This window comes from Apis laboriosa, unplaced genomic scaffold, assembly GCF_014066325.1.
Source record: "Apis laboriosa isolate Shangri-la unplaced genomic scaffold, ASM1406632v1 scaffold21_cov150, whole genome shotgun sequence".
Taxonomy (NCBI): Eukaryota; Metazoa; Arthropoda; class Insecta; order Hymenoptera; family Apidae; genus Apis; species Apis laboriosa.
Genome location: NW_025222365.1, coordinates 949395 through 962855, shown reverse-complemented (window position 1 = coordinate 962855; position 13461 = coordinate 949395). Strand labels below are relative to the sequence as shown.

Below are 13461 nucleotides of genomic sequence, written 5' to 3'. Positions count from 1 at the left end.
TACGATTTTTATTTTATTGTACGCTTTGAAATCGGTATATATATATATATTTTTTTTTTACATTTTATAGATTTTACAGCCGCAATATAATAATAAGGGTGTTGTTGCTCCTCCGTTATAATATATGTCAGGATTTTTCTGTTTATTTTCCCGGAATTCTTAATTGTCTTCGAAGATAACGAAGATAAATGACCGATTATATCCAGAACAAAGCGGATGGCACGAATGATATCGCCAGGGGATACCAATCACCCGATACCGCTTATCATTAGCACGTCGTTTACACGAATACAACAAGGCCTAATTTTGTATATATGCTTGTTTCACAGTGTGGAACATGCAGGTATCCACACGTTCAGATCGAAAAGTGCGTGATTCCTTATCGATGGTCTGTATGTCCGTGGCAAATGTAACAAGTGAAAGTCAATATTACACGATCGCTCGCGTTGTACCCATTGGTGCCAGCGAGTCTACCACTGGCTGTCCGCTTATCTTCGCGCGATTCTTTCTTATCTCGGTGCAATCACACTTTCTTCTTCTCCTCTGAAATAATAGAAATAAATCAAACGCTCCTTGCTCAACCGTACCACGGTTCCAGTAAATATTATAAAATTCTTTCTTCTCTATTTACTAACCTTTTGTTACTAACCTTTGCTGAAATAAAGTACAGCGATCGCAAATGTCTCTTTATCTCTCGCACAAGAGAAACTTTATAAATTGGAAAGCGAAGAATCTTAAAGGATCATCTCTCGATCTCTTTGTAATCATTGATCAGAGTCATCATGTCCTCCCGTGCCTCCTTGAAAAAATCCTCCTCCATACCCTCCCCTATGTAATGATGAAAGAAAGCTCTTTTCTGGTACATCAAGTCGTATTTCCGGGTGAGCATCGACCATCTGTGTCTCATAGCTGTGTTGTTGCTGATCATCACCACCGTCCTGCTCGATTTTGCCAGATCACCGCCAGGGACGGTCGTGGTCGGCTGATAATTAATACCTACCTACGAATGCATTTTTTTTTTCCAATAAATTTTTATAAACTATTTCGTTCCATTTCGTATCAAGTTCTGTTCCCGTTTACACAGAGAGTGATACGAATCGTTTATTTTCATAACGTTTTCAGAGTAAACTCACAGTTCAAGAAGAGAAAAAGACATTATCTATTCAACGGTTCAACGTACCGCCACTTTTTCCACAATGTTGGATATATCAACACAGCAATCTAGCAATTTTGCTGTATCATTTTATAACGATATTCCATCTTCCATCGCGCATAATATTTGTTTCAAAATGGAAAATTATATGTAAAGATATACGTAAAAAAAAAAAAAAAGAAAAAAAGAAAAATATACATAGAAAATCGTAAATAATAATATGTACTTTGAACCCGGTCGGAGCCCAAGTGACGAAACGAATAGACTTTGCCCCTTTCAGTGACGCGATCGTTCTGTTAACGTCATTTGCGCTCACATCTCCACGATAAAGTAAACAACAACTGGTATAAGCTCCGGTACGTGGATCGATCGACAACATCTAAAAATTGATTGACACGTTAAAAAACGATAACACGACCTGTTATCTTTTGAAAAAAAAAAATATCTAAATATTTTTGCTCCACCTGATTCGAAGGTATGAAACAATCATTGGTGATCCGCTGGGTGGTAATTTCAGCGTACATGCCCCTTCTAGGAGAGATCAGCGGAGCGTACGTAGTCAAGGAGAAATGAATTCTTGGATAAGGTACCAGATTAGTTTGCAATTCTTGGAGGCTAACGTTCACAGCGCTCTCGAACCTCATCGAAGCCGTGACGCTGGATGTAATTTGGGCTAACAGGCGGTTCAGATTGGTGAAAGTTGGATCGTTTACGTCCAAATTGCTGTTTGGGAAACGATAATGAGGATAGTTAACGATAAGACGATAATAAGGATGAGTTAACGATGTTTTTAATCGATACCTGGCGCAAATGTTGTACAGAGCTTCGTTGTCAACGAGGAAGGAACAGTCCACGTGATCCAATGAACTGTGGATAGAGAATAACGCGTTGTACGGTTCCACGATAACTGCGGATATGTTGGGGGATGGATAAATAACAAAGTCCAAAGTGATCGTTTTCGGATAATCGGTTGATAATTGTTGAAGTAGCAAGGAGGCAAAACCACTTCCGGTACCACCGCTTATCGATCTATTGATATAAAATTGATTGAGCTTTTTACGAGTGAGAATTTTAATTTTCTTGATCTGAATTCATTAAAACTGAATTACCTGAATACGATGAATCCAGCTGGCTTCGAGCACGCTTCCCATATCTTGGAAATACGACTCAATACGAGAGGAATCGCCTCTCTACCGATGCTGTAGTAACCCCTCGCGTAATTGTTCGACGCGTCTTGTTTTCCGGTGACCAACGAATCGGGGCTGAACAATTGCTTGTAATCGCCCGTTTTAATCTCGTCGATCACGCTTGGCTCCAGATCAATGATCATCGTTCGCGGTGTCAGCTTTCTTACCTAAAAAAATGTGAATAGATCGTTTGGAACGAGTCCAATGATACTTCCATTATATATAATATACTTGCTTACTTGCGACTCTGAAAAGAAGGCGCACATAGCAGGATCCGTTGGATAGTAACCTTGGCGAAGACAGCCATTGGGAGACACGCCATGTTCCAGACAGAATAATTCCCAACAGGCATTTGCTAATTGCGTGCCAGCCTGCCCTATGAAAATTGTTATTATTTCACTTGATCCATCCATTGTTCAACCGTAATCCGAATTATAAATTTCCAATGGATTCCCATTTGGGACGAACAAACGGTAACACTGCATCGTTTGAATATTGTGAGATTACACCAAAAATTTTGATCATTATTTTGTATAATTTTTTTCTCTTCTTTTTTTCTTCTTTTTTTTTTTTTTTTTTGCCGTATACTATTTACGTATCATTTTTGTACATTTGTCAAAGTGGCGAATTTAGAAGATATTGAATGTGTTCGTTTATCAGGTAAGAGCGTCAAATTTTTCATCGTATCGATAACGTTAAAAATTGACATTTATCGAGAGACCTTCGAGCGAATATAACAGTTTATAATAAGAAATGTAGTAGTTTCGTAGATTCGGTAGATTGTTTATTGCGCAACGTTACATGATAAATAACAAAGTTTTTCAAACGGCCACTGCATATTCAAGAGTAACTTCTAGAACAAACCGAAACACGCAATTGCAACGGTATTGCGGATTAACAACGGTTAGGTATAGTTTTTACAACTTTGTACAATTCCAGGATAAACGTATGTACTTATTGTACTATTTTGTCTCTATCTACAAACATCTAATAATAAATGGCAGTATTTTAATCGATAAATCAACTGCTTTATTATTCATATACATATATAGACGCATGATATTGCAAATTTCACTCATAAACTAAATACAGGATTTTCTTTTTTTTTTTTTTTTTATATCGCTTCTATGTAACTGATATGTATTTTGATCCCTTTGAACGATACTAAACGAACGAGAATAAGTACTAATACGCTATTCGTCAGTGTGGTTATATAATTATTTTTTATCAAGGTTATAAAATATTATATTTATAGCACACTTAAACTTTAAAATTCTGCGGTAAGAAATTGAATACTGCAGCAATATTCGCGTTAATCTTTGTACTATTACAGATCTGATTTCATTTATATATATATATATATATAATATATATATATATAATCGTTTTTACATCTTATTTGATGAAAAATTTCAATAAAAAAAATCACACTCATCGCATAATACTTTATGTTGACGTAAAGTCAAAAAGAGGCATTTCTAGAGGAGTTAAAGGTGGCAGAGGTGCAAGTCTTAAAGCATTGTCTAATCTACTTTCATCATTAAGGTTAGCAGCGTGAAGTTGTTCGGTCAATTGCCTCACTTCTTCTTCTTTTGCCTCCAATTGGTTTAGCAAGCTCCCAACTAGACAACGCAATTGGCAATTAGCAGTTTTCAGTTCTTCGATAACGGTACTAGCATCCTTTGGATATTTAAAAGCTTTTTCTTCGCTATTAGGTAATGAGATTAAAGTTAAAAGGCTATCCTGCTCTTCGATTGTTCTATATATAGCTTGCCGTAGAGACCCATCAAATTTATCACTTGTAAACTCAGATGTATCCTTTTCAACTTGTTTAGATACTTGTTTGCTAAGAATTTCTTTTCTTTGGTTTTCCAATGTGGCTTTGTACTCTTCGTATTGAGCTTGTTTCATTCTAGGATAAGAATTTTCATAAATATTTATGATTCATATTTTATAAAAAATAAGAATTATTTTTATTACTTACCTAACTACAGCAGCTTGTCTTTTATGATAATCACGTTGAAGAGCAAGAGATTCCAAAGTAATAAATGATTGAAAAGAAGAGATTACAAATGGTGGTGTAAATGGTGTGAATGGTGGTGGTTGACTAGATAAACGGGAAGTTTTCAAATTAAAAAAATTAGATTCAAGTTGTACATGTGCTTCTTCTAAGAGACTGGCTACTGTTTCATGACACTTGGCTGCCTCTTCAAAACGACCTTCTTGCAACAATGCATCTGCTCTTCTTTGTTTTTCGTGTGCCTTTGGTAAAAAAAAAAATAATATCAATGTTTGTACAAAGAAATCAAAGAAATAAGAACAAATAGTATTAAAAAAATTCTCGAAAATTAACATATGACATTCGATAATTCAATATCAATACGACGTAACTTGCACAGTCGCATGTTTTTGTAAAATCGAATTCAGTAACTTACACAAAGAAACACTGTACGTGGTAAAGAATGTTCGTTTATATATTAATTAATATATAACGAAGATAAAATTGTTGGTTGTGCATAATGATAAGACGTATAAGAAAGCACGAAGACACTTACCGCGTTTAGGATTGAAGTTTCCATAGTTGATCAGCTGATCGAGTAACAGAACAAAAACAGAGAGGCAACATGTGGGTTATTTTCTATTATGGCGAACAATGATGTTTGTACCGATCGAGCATGAAAATCCGCCCCCTCTAATCGCGATCGATGAAATTACATTTTATAATTTTGAAAAATAACACATGAATTTGAGATTTCCAAATCTAAAGATTAAATTTTTATTCAATCAAATTGGATACATGTTACAAATTAAAAGTGAAATAAAAAAGGAATGAAAAGCATAACGTCAAGTATGGTATATAAGTAAGAATATACAGATTATTAGAATAATATAAAAATTATAAAAAACTTTTAATACTGAAATTATTAAGAACTTAATGAAACTTAACTTAATGAAAAATATAAAAAACTTGTTATTCTAATTAAATAATATTAAAAAATAAAGTAGAGTACATCATTACCGATTTCTGATAACATTAACTTTATATATTGTTATTTTTTATTATTGCTAGATGGCATTGTTATACAAACGATATAAAATTAGTTACAAAAGTAATTACAAAAATTTAAAATCAAAGTAAATATACGTAGATATGGTATATATTGATATTTTAATTAAATTTTTATGAAGTAATTATAACATAAAATACTCGTATCACGTAAAATTATACAACACGTAAAATTATACAACGATTACATGTATTACATCGGTCAAAATGTTAATCAAAATTTCGAATGCAAAAAAATATATCAGATAGAGTTATCATTTATTAATAGTATCATAATGATCCTTGACAAGTTTTATTACATACGTACGTTGAAAAAAAACATCATTAAACGCTAAAACAGCTTTGCAATCACGGAATCCTAGTCACACAAGAGTCGAAAAGGAATTGAGCGTAGGCGTGAACCCGATGCCTTTATAGGAATCACGAGAATCAACGTGGAAACTTAATTATTCGAACTATCAGATATGTATGTGTGTAGTTTCGTCGAGTGTTTCATCTATTAGAAAATAACGTTGACCTCATCTCTTCCGATGGAACACGAAAAATTTCTCGGCCTCTTTAAAGAATGCCTCGTGATCGATCTAAACGTGATCGACGATCATCGATTTTGACGTGAAATTGAGCCAATTAATATTATGGATCTATCACAGGTATTAGAATACGTATAATAAAAAATAGAAAGAACTAGGGTAACCCGTGTCATTTGAATTCGAGTAGGTGTAATCTTACAATACTTAATCTTGATTGAATCATTAAAAACGAATCATGAACCCATGACATTAAATCTATTAGCATAAATTTTCATTGAGACCGCGAACAAATTTGTCATGTAAATAGCCGATTGCGTTCTCTATTAAACAAGAATACCATATACGGTGCTAGAAAACCAGTGAATTTTTACGGTCTACTGGCTCGAATTAGTAAGATCCTCCCGTCTGTTTCCTTACGGCATCAAGCAAATTAGCGCCCGATTAGTGAGCGAACCCCTTGGGAGCCGAAAAAAATTCTCACGGTCTGCGATGTATTGAGAGGAGTTGGTGAGAAAGTAAAGAAAGAAACGTTTCAAGGTAATATGACAACGTAAATTTTATTTATTTAAAAAAAAAAAAAAAAAAAAAAGAAATAAAAAGAAACTGTGTTAACGAACAACGATTCACGAAAAACTGCGTCTGCGACGAATCTTTGCGCATAGGTTCTGCGCATGCGTCACAAGGCGAAACACCAGCAATTAATGGCGTGCGCGCTTTTCGGAATCTAACGTTATCGTTTCCATTTCGTTGAAAGCTCGAATATTACACAACCCAGTACGGAGAGCAAAAGGTACGCAAACACATATACGCTCACAAACGCAGAGAATATATCTGGCGTCGATGTTACGCAACCGTATAATCCTAGATTACGGCAATTACATTTTTGCCCGCAGTGCACTTCCATCCGAATCATATATGGAGGCGCTACCCTATCGGATAGCCATCGGGCGCGAGCGATCTGGCATGCGCGGCCGTTCTCGTGAATGGGCACGGCTCGTGGACCAAGCGGCGGCCGTATGAATGAAATAGTAAATATAATTGACAGAAGGGCAGGCGTGGGCAGGCCAGTCAGAACAGGCAAGCAGAAACAGGCGGAACGAGGTGCAAGACGGGAACGGCGCGGCGTTTTATACGCGGCAGGCGTAGGATCGAGGTCATCACCTTTCTATCATCCGAAGAGCCTAGATAGTATTTTTTTATCTCTGTTCCTTTTTTTCCTATCTCACGCGTTTCGACATGTTTTCAGATATATCCTTGGTACTCTTTATGCGGTAATCGTTACAAATTAATCCCTCTACACAGGGCATTTTAGTGACGCGATTTTCCAGTTATATTTTTTAGATATATGAAAAAAAAGGAAACGTTGAAACACATTTTATATGAATTATTCATTTATCAACAGAAATATGATTTTAACACGAGGAGCAATTAACGAAGAATCATGTAACGTATATGCGTCATAAAAATTTCATTAGTCCATTACCGTTAAATCGTTAAAATTAAATGTCGCAACGTTAGCAAGGGACGTTAGCGCGGCATTAATTAATTTATATTATATCCGGAAACGGAAGAATCGCCGAGAGAAATTTCTATTTTTATTAAGCCCATATATATATATATACATCGAAAGCGGTAAGTAGGAATCCCTGTAGGTCCTGGTACCTCAAAACATTACGTGACGATGAGGACAGATCCGCCCTCGGCCGCGGGTACTGGCTGTTGTGGAGAACATTGAAGGAGAGCTGCGCCAGTTCTTGGCCGGTCGGTCTGCCTTTTCTCTCTCCTCCCTTCTCCCCTGGACCCCCTTCTCCGCGGAGTCGTCGAGTGACGACCAAAGACGGTAGGAAGGTACGGTTTCCGGTCGCCCACGCGACAACCTAGCCGGAGCTCTCTCGCGTCAGGCAGCGCCGTTGTGAAAATCCTCTCGATTCAGGTGTCCGGATAGCGCTCACGAAGTGGTAAACCTGGCGCAACACCCTGCCACCGTGGTGGGGGAGACACAAACCGGCCAAAATGGAGAACAATTTGTAGATTTCTATTCCATTCTATTCGACCGTTCCTCTCTTAACCCTTTTCGCGTTTCTCGTCGCCATTCTACATATTAATAAAACATATATCGGCCGATGATATATAATATGTTATTTCGATACAAATTCTCTAGATTGTTCTAAACACTCGAGAAATGGAATTTCAAAATTACCTTTCTTTAAATCTTTCATTTTTCAAATTTATATTTTTCTTCTTTTGCCGGTTACGAATGACAAGCTAGCTTTCCTTTCGTTCGTTCGCTTTCCAATTCGATTATCTAACGATTAATTATTACGTCTTAGCGTCAATCAAGTGGATGGAAAGAAAGAAGACAGAGAGAGAAAGAGAGAGAGAGAGAGAGAGCGGTAAGCCAGGGGGTTGATTCGAATCATTGTGATCGAACGTGTGACCCGTTATTGGCCCGTTAACGGATTGGATTCAGGATTAATGATAGGTTTCATACTCATTTTCGTTCATTGTCGATACTAATCGATTACGGGACCGAACGCACGAGTTCCATTAGTTAAGATCGGAATAAATTTCGGGTGAAAGTGGTCTAGGTCCCTGAGAAAGGGTCGTATTCGATCCTGCCGCTGATAAATTTACCTGTCAATTAAGCTTCGTTTCAATTTTCGTTCGGCTTCGGAGAAAATAGTCCGACATCACCGTCGTTCCGGATCTAACAAACGTAATTAAAACCTCTCGTGTATCCCGTTTCATCCGTAAATAAACGGATTGACGCAACTTTTGATTCATCCACAGCGCTTCGATGATCGAAGAGCGTCTTTTGAAGAAGCCCGTCGTAAAACTCTCCAATGGTGCGAAGTGTCGTGAAGGAAGGAAGGAAGGTAGAAAGTGGCGCTTAATTAACAGTCTCTAGAAACCCAAATGGGAAGAGGAACGATATACGTGGAAACATGGCTGTACCCATCTCCTATCTTCCTCGATTAAAATGAGCAACCGGTGATTCTCGAGATAATTAATCGCCGGTGGAAGAGGATAATAAAGAGGTATTTCCGTAAATTCTGCGCAATTTTGAGGAGTTCTTGAGCCGAAGGGACCGCGGCAATACCACGTTGTCTCTCCTCCTTTCTCTTTTTCCTCGCTTTCTATTTTCCTCTCGTTCCCTCGGCGCTCCATCTCCCTCCTCCCCTCGCGCTGCGTTCTTCTCTGAAAGTCCCTTCGAGGAGGTAGGGCACGCGAATGTGGGAGGGAGAGTTTCCGGTCGCCCACGCGCCTCCGCAACAACCACTTCGCCGAGGTATCAGGGACAAAACACGGGCCGGCGGATGTCTCTTCTCTTGAGCGCAAATGAAGAAGTCGCCTCGCATTCGGCAAATATAATGAAAGCCCTCCTCCTCCTCCTCTCCCCCGCCATGCATCGCGGAAGCAATCTTTTGCCAGCGTTCGGCTTCTTGCTCTCCCTCTTCCTCTCCGTTTTCTTTTAATCCCCGATTCTCTTTGACGCGTGTTCGCTCGATGAAACATCGGTCAACAGCGACAACGACGTATCTCAAACGTTGGCTCGATCGAAACGTAAAAAGATCGAGATCTCGAAGGATAATAAAGAGGAAGAAAAAGGAAGAAAGAGGGGAAAAGACTGGATGGAAACGGAGCTAGATACGGAAATGTCCTGCAAAAGGGTAGGGCTGCTACTCGACAACGCGAAGCAATAGAAAGGTAACGGAGCTTAAAAATAGCAATGACGACTGATACGTCCACGCGTGCACTGCTGATCGGCTCGTATCGGTTTAGACTCGGCTGTCGTGGGTTTCGCTAGAGGCAGGTCAAGGCGCCGCTCGTAAGGAACACGCTCGTAAACCACCCCTCGCGATTCGACGTCGCGCGAACCATCGGAGTGGTACCATCGGCGAGGTATCCTTGTTACCGTAGCTTGTACCTCGATTGAGCGATCACGTTCGATTCGTATCCTCTTCTCTCTCTCTCTCTCTCTTTTTTTTTTCCGTGTCGTGTCCCGATTCGAACACAGATAACGCGCAATTAACATGGAAATTAAATCCGGTCGGATAAAGATACTCGCCCGTTCCGGGCGTGGAATCGGCCAATATTTTTCAACATTGTCGTTCCCCACCGCGCCAACCGTGTATTCGAAGATTTATCCCCGCGAGATTTATCTGTGCATTCGTGTTTCAGTCTTTCTCGACGAAGGCGATGAAACGAGGATGGTTTTTCGCACGAACGAAATTTCTTGTCTCGCAGGGAAGACGCGTATATTTTTCTATATTCGTTGGTCGGGTCGGAGCAGAGTCGAGAATATAATTCCAATTCCAACGGTACATCGAGAGAACGACTTCTCTCTCGGTTTACGCACCACCCACCACGAAACACTCGAGGAACCGAAGATTGTTCGTCCTTCGGAGGAGAGAATTCGGTGTTAAAGTCACCTCTTGTCCCCTCAGCTTCATCCTTCGTTGCTCTTTCTTTCTTTTTTCTTCTTCTCCTTCTTCTTCTTCTTCTTCTTCCTTTTCCCCGGTTCGGACCATCTAACGAAGAAAAAGAAGAACACGGAAAGAAAGGATTTTTTTAGGGGGCGTTCGGACGACCGTGCGAAATCGACTTCACCGGCAAGATCATAGTAATATTGAATAATGATATGATATAATTTAATAACCGTGCCGCTGGATGATGCTTAATGACGATAATGGCCGAGTATCCGCGGCCACCTAAGATCAGCAGGGAAGCAGGAATTCGCAGGTTGTTCCGTTTAATCGATACCCGCGTGTTTATAACGCTTGCGTCGCGTTAACCGTCGCACGACCTTCGTTTATTTAATACACTTTTCTCTTTTCCTTTTCTTTTTCTTTCTTTCTTTCTTTCTTTTTTTTTTTTTAAACTAATCGTATACCATCTCGTAGGTATCAACGGGAGAACGATACCCGACGTTGCGGATAATCCACGGATTAATCATGGCCTTGGCGGGACATAAAATTTAACTTGATATCGAAGTCGGTAAGGATACGCATACGCTGTTCCGCGATTGTGAAGATAAACAATAGATCAGAGATTGGCTCACGGGCATCCAATGCGGTTATATTAAGTAACCGCAAGACTGGCTCGTAATCGTGATCGTATCTGGTCATAGGATGTCCCAACTTATAGGCGGGATATCCCAAGAATTTATGTCACGCGTCGCCTTCCGACAGTCCACGCTTGTATCTCGGCGTAGAGATGACCAAATTAATGGAACGCAAATCTTTCAAAATCTCGTGCGTAGTAAGTAAGAGGTATGTTAATTGGGAAAAATTGCGGATAAGATATGTAGGACGTGATTGAACGAAATTCTAGGAGAGAGAGGGAGGGAGGGAGGGAGGGGGGGGGGGAGAGAGAGAAAGAGAGAAAAAAGTATTTATGCAAAGTGGCGCGTTTAATTGCCTTAAACGATATTTATCTCGATGAGCGTAATCAACGCTGTGACATTATCTCTGTGCAAGCCGTTGCGTTTATATTTATAAATATATATACATATATATATAGAGGATGATCGAGGGAATATCGGGCAGAAAGGTAAACGCCCTAAAGGAACTCGGAACGTTTGGATAAAAGCGCAAACGTTGGCCAAGACGTTGTCTGGAAGATCGTTCGGCGATGAATTTATATTGGCAGTCGATTAAATTTCTTCGGCCAATTTACATCGACTGGTTTATCCATCGAATCGAGACGGTCGTAAATAAGTGTACCGTGGTCCGTGGTGCGCCTCGAATATCACCGTTTACGACTGAATCGGCAGAAAAAAAAAAAAAAAAAAAAGAAAAAAGAAGAAGGATCGAAGGCGGGGAAGGGATGGAGGTGGAAGGGAGGTGGAAGAAAGGCGAGAAAGAAAGGAGAGAAGAAACGTAGGAATCTGGAAAGCGACAGGGCTCGAGGAGTCGTAATTTCGGTGCAAATCGCGAGGGTGAGGATACGCGACGGCCGTGTGGAAACGGAGAGGAACGGTGGACAAACCGTCGCTGGACTTTGGATCGCGCTCACGCGCGCCCGCGACGGATACTCGCGAGCGAAGTAGGGAAGAAGAAGGGAACGAGAGAGAGAGAGAGAGAGAGAGAGAGAAAAGACGGAGGAACGAAGTAGTGCTGCGATGGAAAAAATATAAAAAAAGAAAAACGACCGGGTAAATAAAGATCGACCCGTCTCCCACGCCCGTGACCATTGTTATTATATATCCCGTGGGGTATTGTTCCCATGGGAAAACTGGACAGGCCCGTTCTACCACCTATAAGACACCGGCGAGTGAGAGAATATGCACGCACACACGCTTTTACCGGAGGCCTCGCCAGACTTCAGGTAACACGCACACTTTCTCCCCTCCCTCTCTCTCTCTCTCTCTCTCTTTTCAGATGTGTGCGCAGTGCTGCTCGCCTAATACATACACCGGCGGGACGGTTAGGTGGCGCGCGCGTATAAGCACACGCACGAGACAGGCCGCGCACACTCGAGCGCAGATTTGAGATATTGTGGGGGGCGTTCACCTCGCATCTCGGTCCTCGTGATCCGTTCGTATGAGTGGGCACACAGAGAAGAGGCTAGCTGCGTAGTACACGTCAACCAGGTATACGTCTGTGTATTTCGTCTCCTCTCTACATTTCCGTGCAAGGCGTTGCAACGAGTATCCTCGTGGCCGGTCAAAGTCGTGTGCGAGAGATCTCGCGTATACGTACGCCCGATCGTCTTATTCCGCCGCAACACTTGGACGAGGCTGGCCGGCGCGTACGTATACGCGTAAGTCGTGGTGGTACCTCATGGTGGATGCTTGAGGAACAGGGTGCGGCTCAACCCACCTCGCTTGACTTACCTACCCGTATTACTGTCTAGGTAGGTATATCCAGGCGCGAGCCACGCACGGCCCAGGATACTATGCCATATTTGCATCCATGATCCAGGACACGTGTGTATCCGCGGGAGCGCGTGTGCGTCCTTTTTTCCTTTTCTCCTTCTCCTCCTTCCTTGCTCCAACTTCTTCTTCTTCTTCTTCTTCTTCTTCTTCTCCTTCTCCTTCTTCTTCTTCTCCCTCTTTTTCCTTTTCTTCTTCGTCTATCTACCTGGACCATTGCCTTCACCGATCCACCACCGTGTCGTGATTCCCTGTGTCCCTTCCCCTCTTTCCCCTCTTTCTATGCCTCCCCTCCTTTCCTCCTTCTTTCCGTTTATTTTTTTATCCGCTCGTTTTTATCCGCCTCTCTCTCTCTCTCTCTCTCTCTCTATCGGGCTCACGTCCACTCCTCGCGCTCTTCTCTTCCCTCTTTCTCCAGCTTCTCTTCGTACCTTCCTCGTCGTATCTCTCACGAGTATGCGTGTCTTTCGCTCGAAGGGATGCGTACTGCGAGTACTACTCTCCTTCGGACGTAGCGCACGTCCGTTCCTCTCCTCCGAGTACTCTCTCTCTCTCTCTCCTCCGGTTTATAAATCCCGAGGGAAGAACCCGGGATATCGATATCGCGGCGTATGATCGCGGTCCAATCCGATGGACACCTTCTTTAC

The 13461-nt window shown here is 41.0% G+C and overlaps 2 protein-coding genes across 5 annotated transcripts; both read right to left on the bottom strand.

Annotated features, from left to right (window-relative positions):
• LOC122713046 (tubulin alpha chain-like) lies at positions 1-2997 on the bottom strand. Of its 4 annotated transcripts, none has more exons than XR_006346446.1 (7): positions 2580-2997; positions 2263-2507; positions 1955-2182; positions 1618-1876; positions 1380-1532; positions 636-1000; positions 1-543 (listed from the first exon to the last, which is right to left on the bottom strand). XR_006346446.1 is itself a non-coding variant. In XM_043933180.1 (6 exons), the coding sequence occupies exons 1-6, from the start codon at positions 2751-2753 to the stop codon at positions 743-745; spliced, it is 1317 nt and encodes a 438-aa protein (XP_043789115.1). In that variant the 5' UTR covers positions 2754-2997; the 3' UTR covers positions 1-742. The 4 variants fall into 4 exon arrangements, 1 of the variants encoding a protein (XP_043789115.1); XR_006346447.1 differs by having other exon boundaries at positions 650-1000; XR_006346448.1 differs by lacking the exon at positions 1380-1532.
• Positions 2998-3102: 105 nt separating this feature from the next.
• On the bottom strand, positions 3103-4971 carry LOC122713047 (nuclear receptor-binding factor 2-like). Its single transcript, XM_043933181.1, has 3 exons — positions 4896-4971; positions 4325-4602; positions 3103-4252 (listed from the first exon to the last, which is right to left on the bottom strand). Exons 1-3 carry the CDS (start codon positions 4917-4919, stop codon positions 3787-3789), a joined length of 768 nt encoding a protein of 255 aa, XP_043789116.1. The 5' UTR covers positions 4920-4971; the 3' UTR covers positions 3103-3786.
• Between the last annotated feature and the right edge of the window lie 8490 nt (positions 4972-13461).

Excerpts from the sequence above, each read along its gene's own strand:
- LOC122713046 (XM_043933180.1), bottom strand. The coding sequence starts at position 2,753 with ATGGATGGATCAAGTGAAATAATAACAATTTTCATAGGGCAGGCTGGC. Across the intron at positions 2,183-2,262 it reads GCTGGATTCATCGTATTCAG|ATCGATAAGCGGTGGTACCG; the intron begins GTAATTCAGTTT and ends TTATATCAATAG. Across the intron at positions 1,533-1,617 it reads GTTTCATACCTTCGAATCAG|ATGTTGTCGATCGATCCACG; the intron begins GTGGAGCAAAAA and ends ATCAATTTTTAG.
- LOC122713047 (XM_043933181.1), bottom strand. The coding sequence starts at position 4,919 with ATGGAAACTTCAATCCTAAACGCG. Across the intron at positions 4,603-4,895 it reads AAACTTCAATCCTAAACGCG|GCACACGAAAAACAAAGAAG; the intron begins GTAAGTGTCTTC and ends TTTTTACCAAAG. Across the intron at positions 4,253-4,324 it reads AGACAAGCTGCTGTAGTTAG|AATGAAACAAGCTCAATACG; the intron begins GTAAGTAATAAA and ends TTCTTATCCTAG.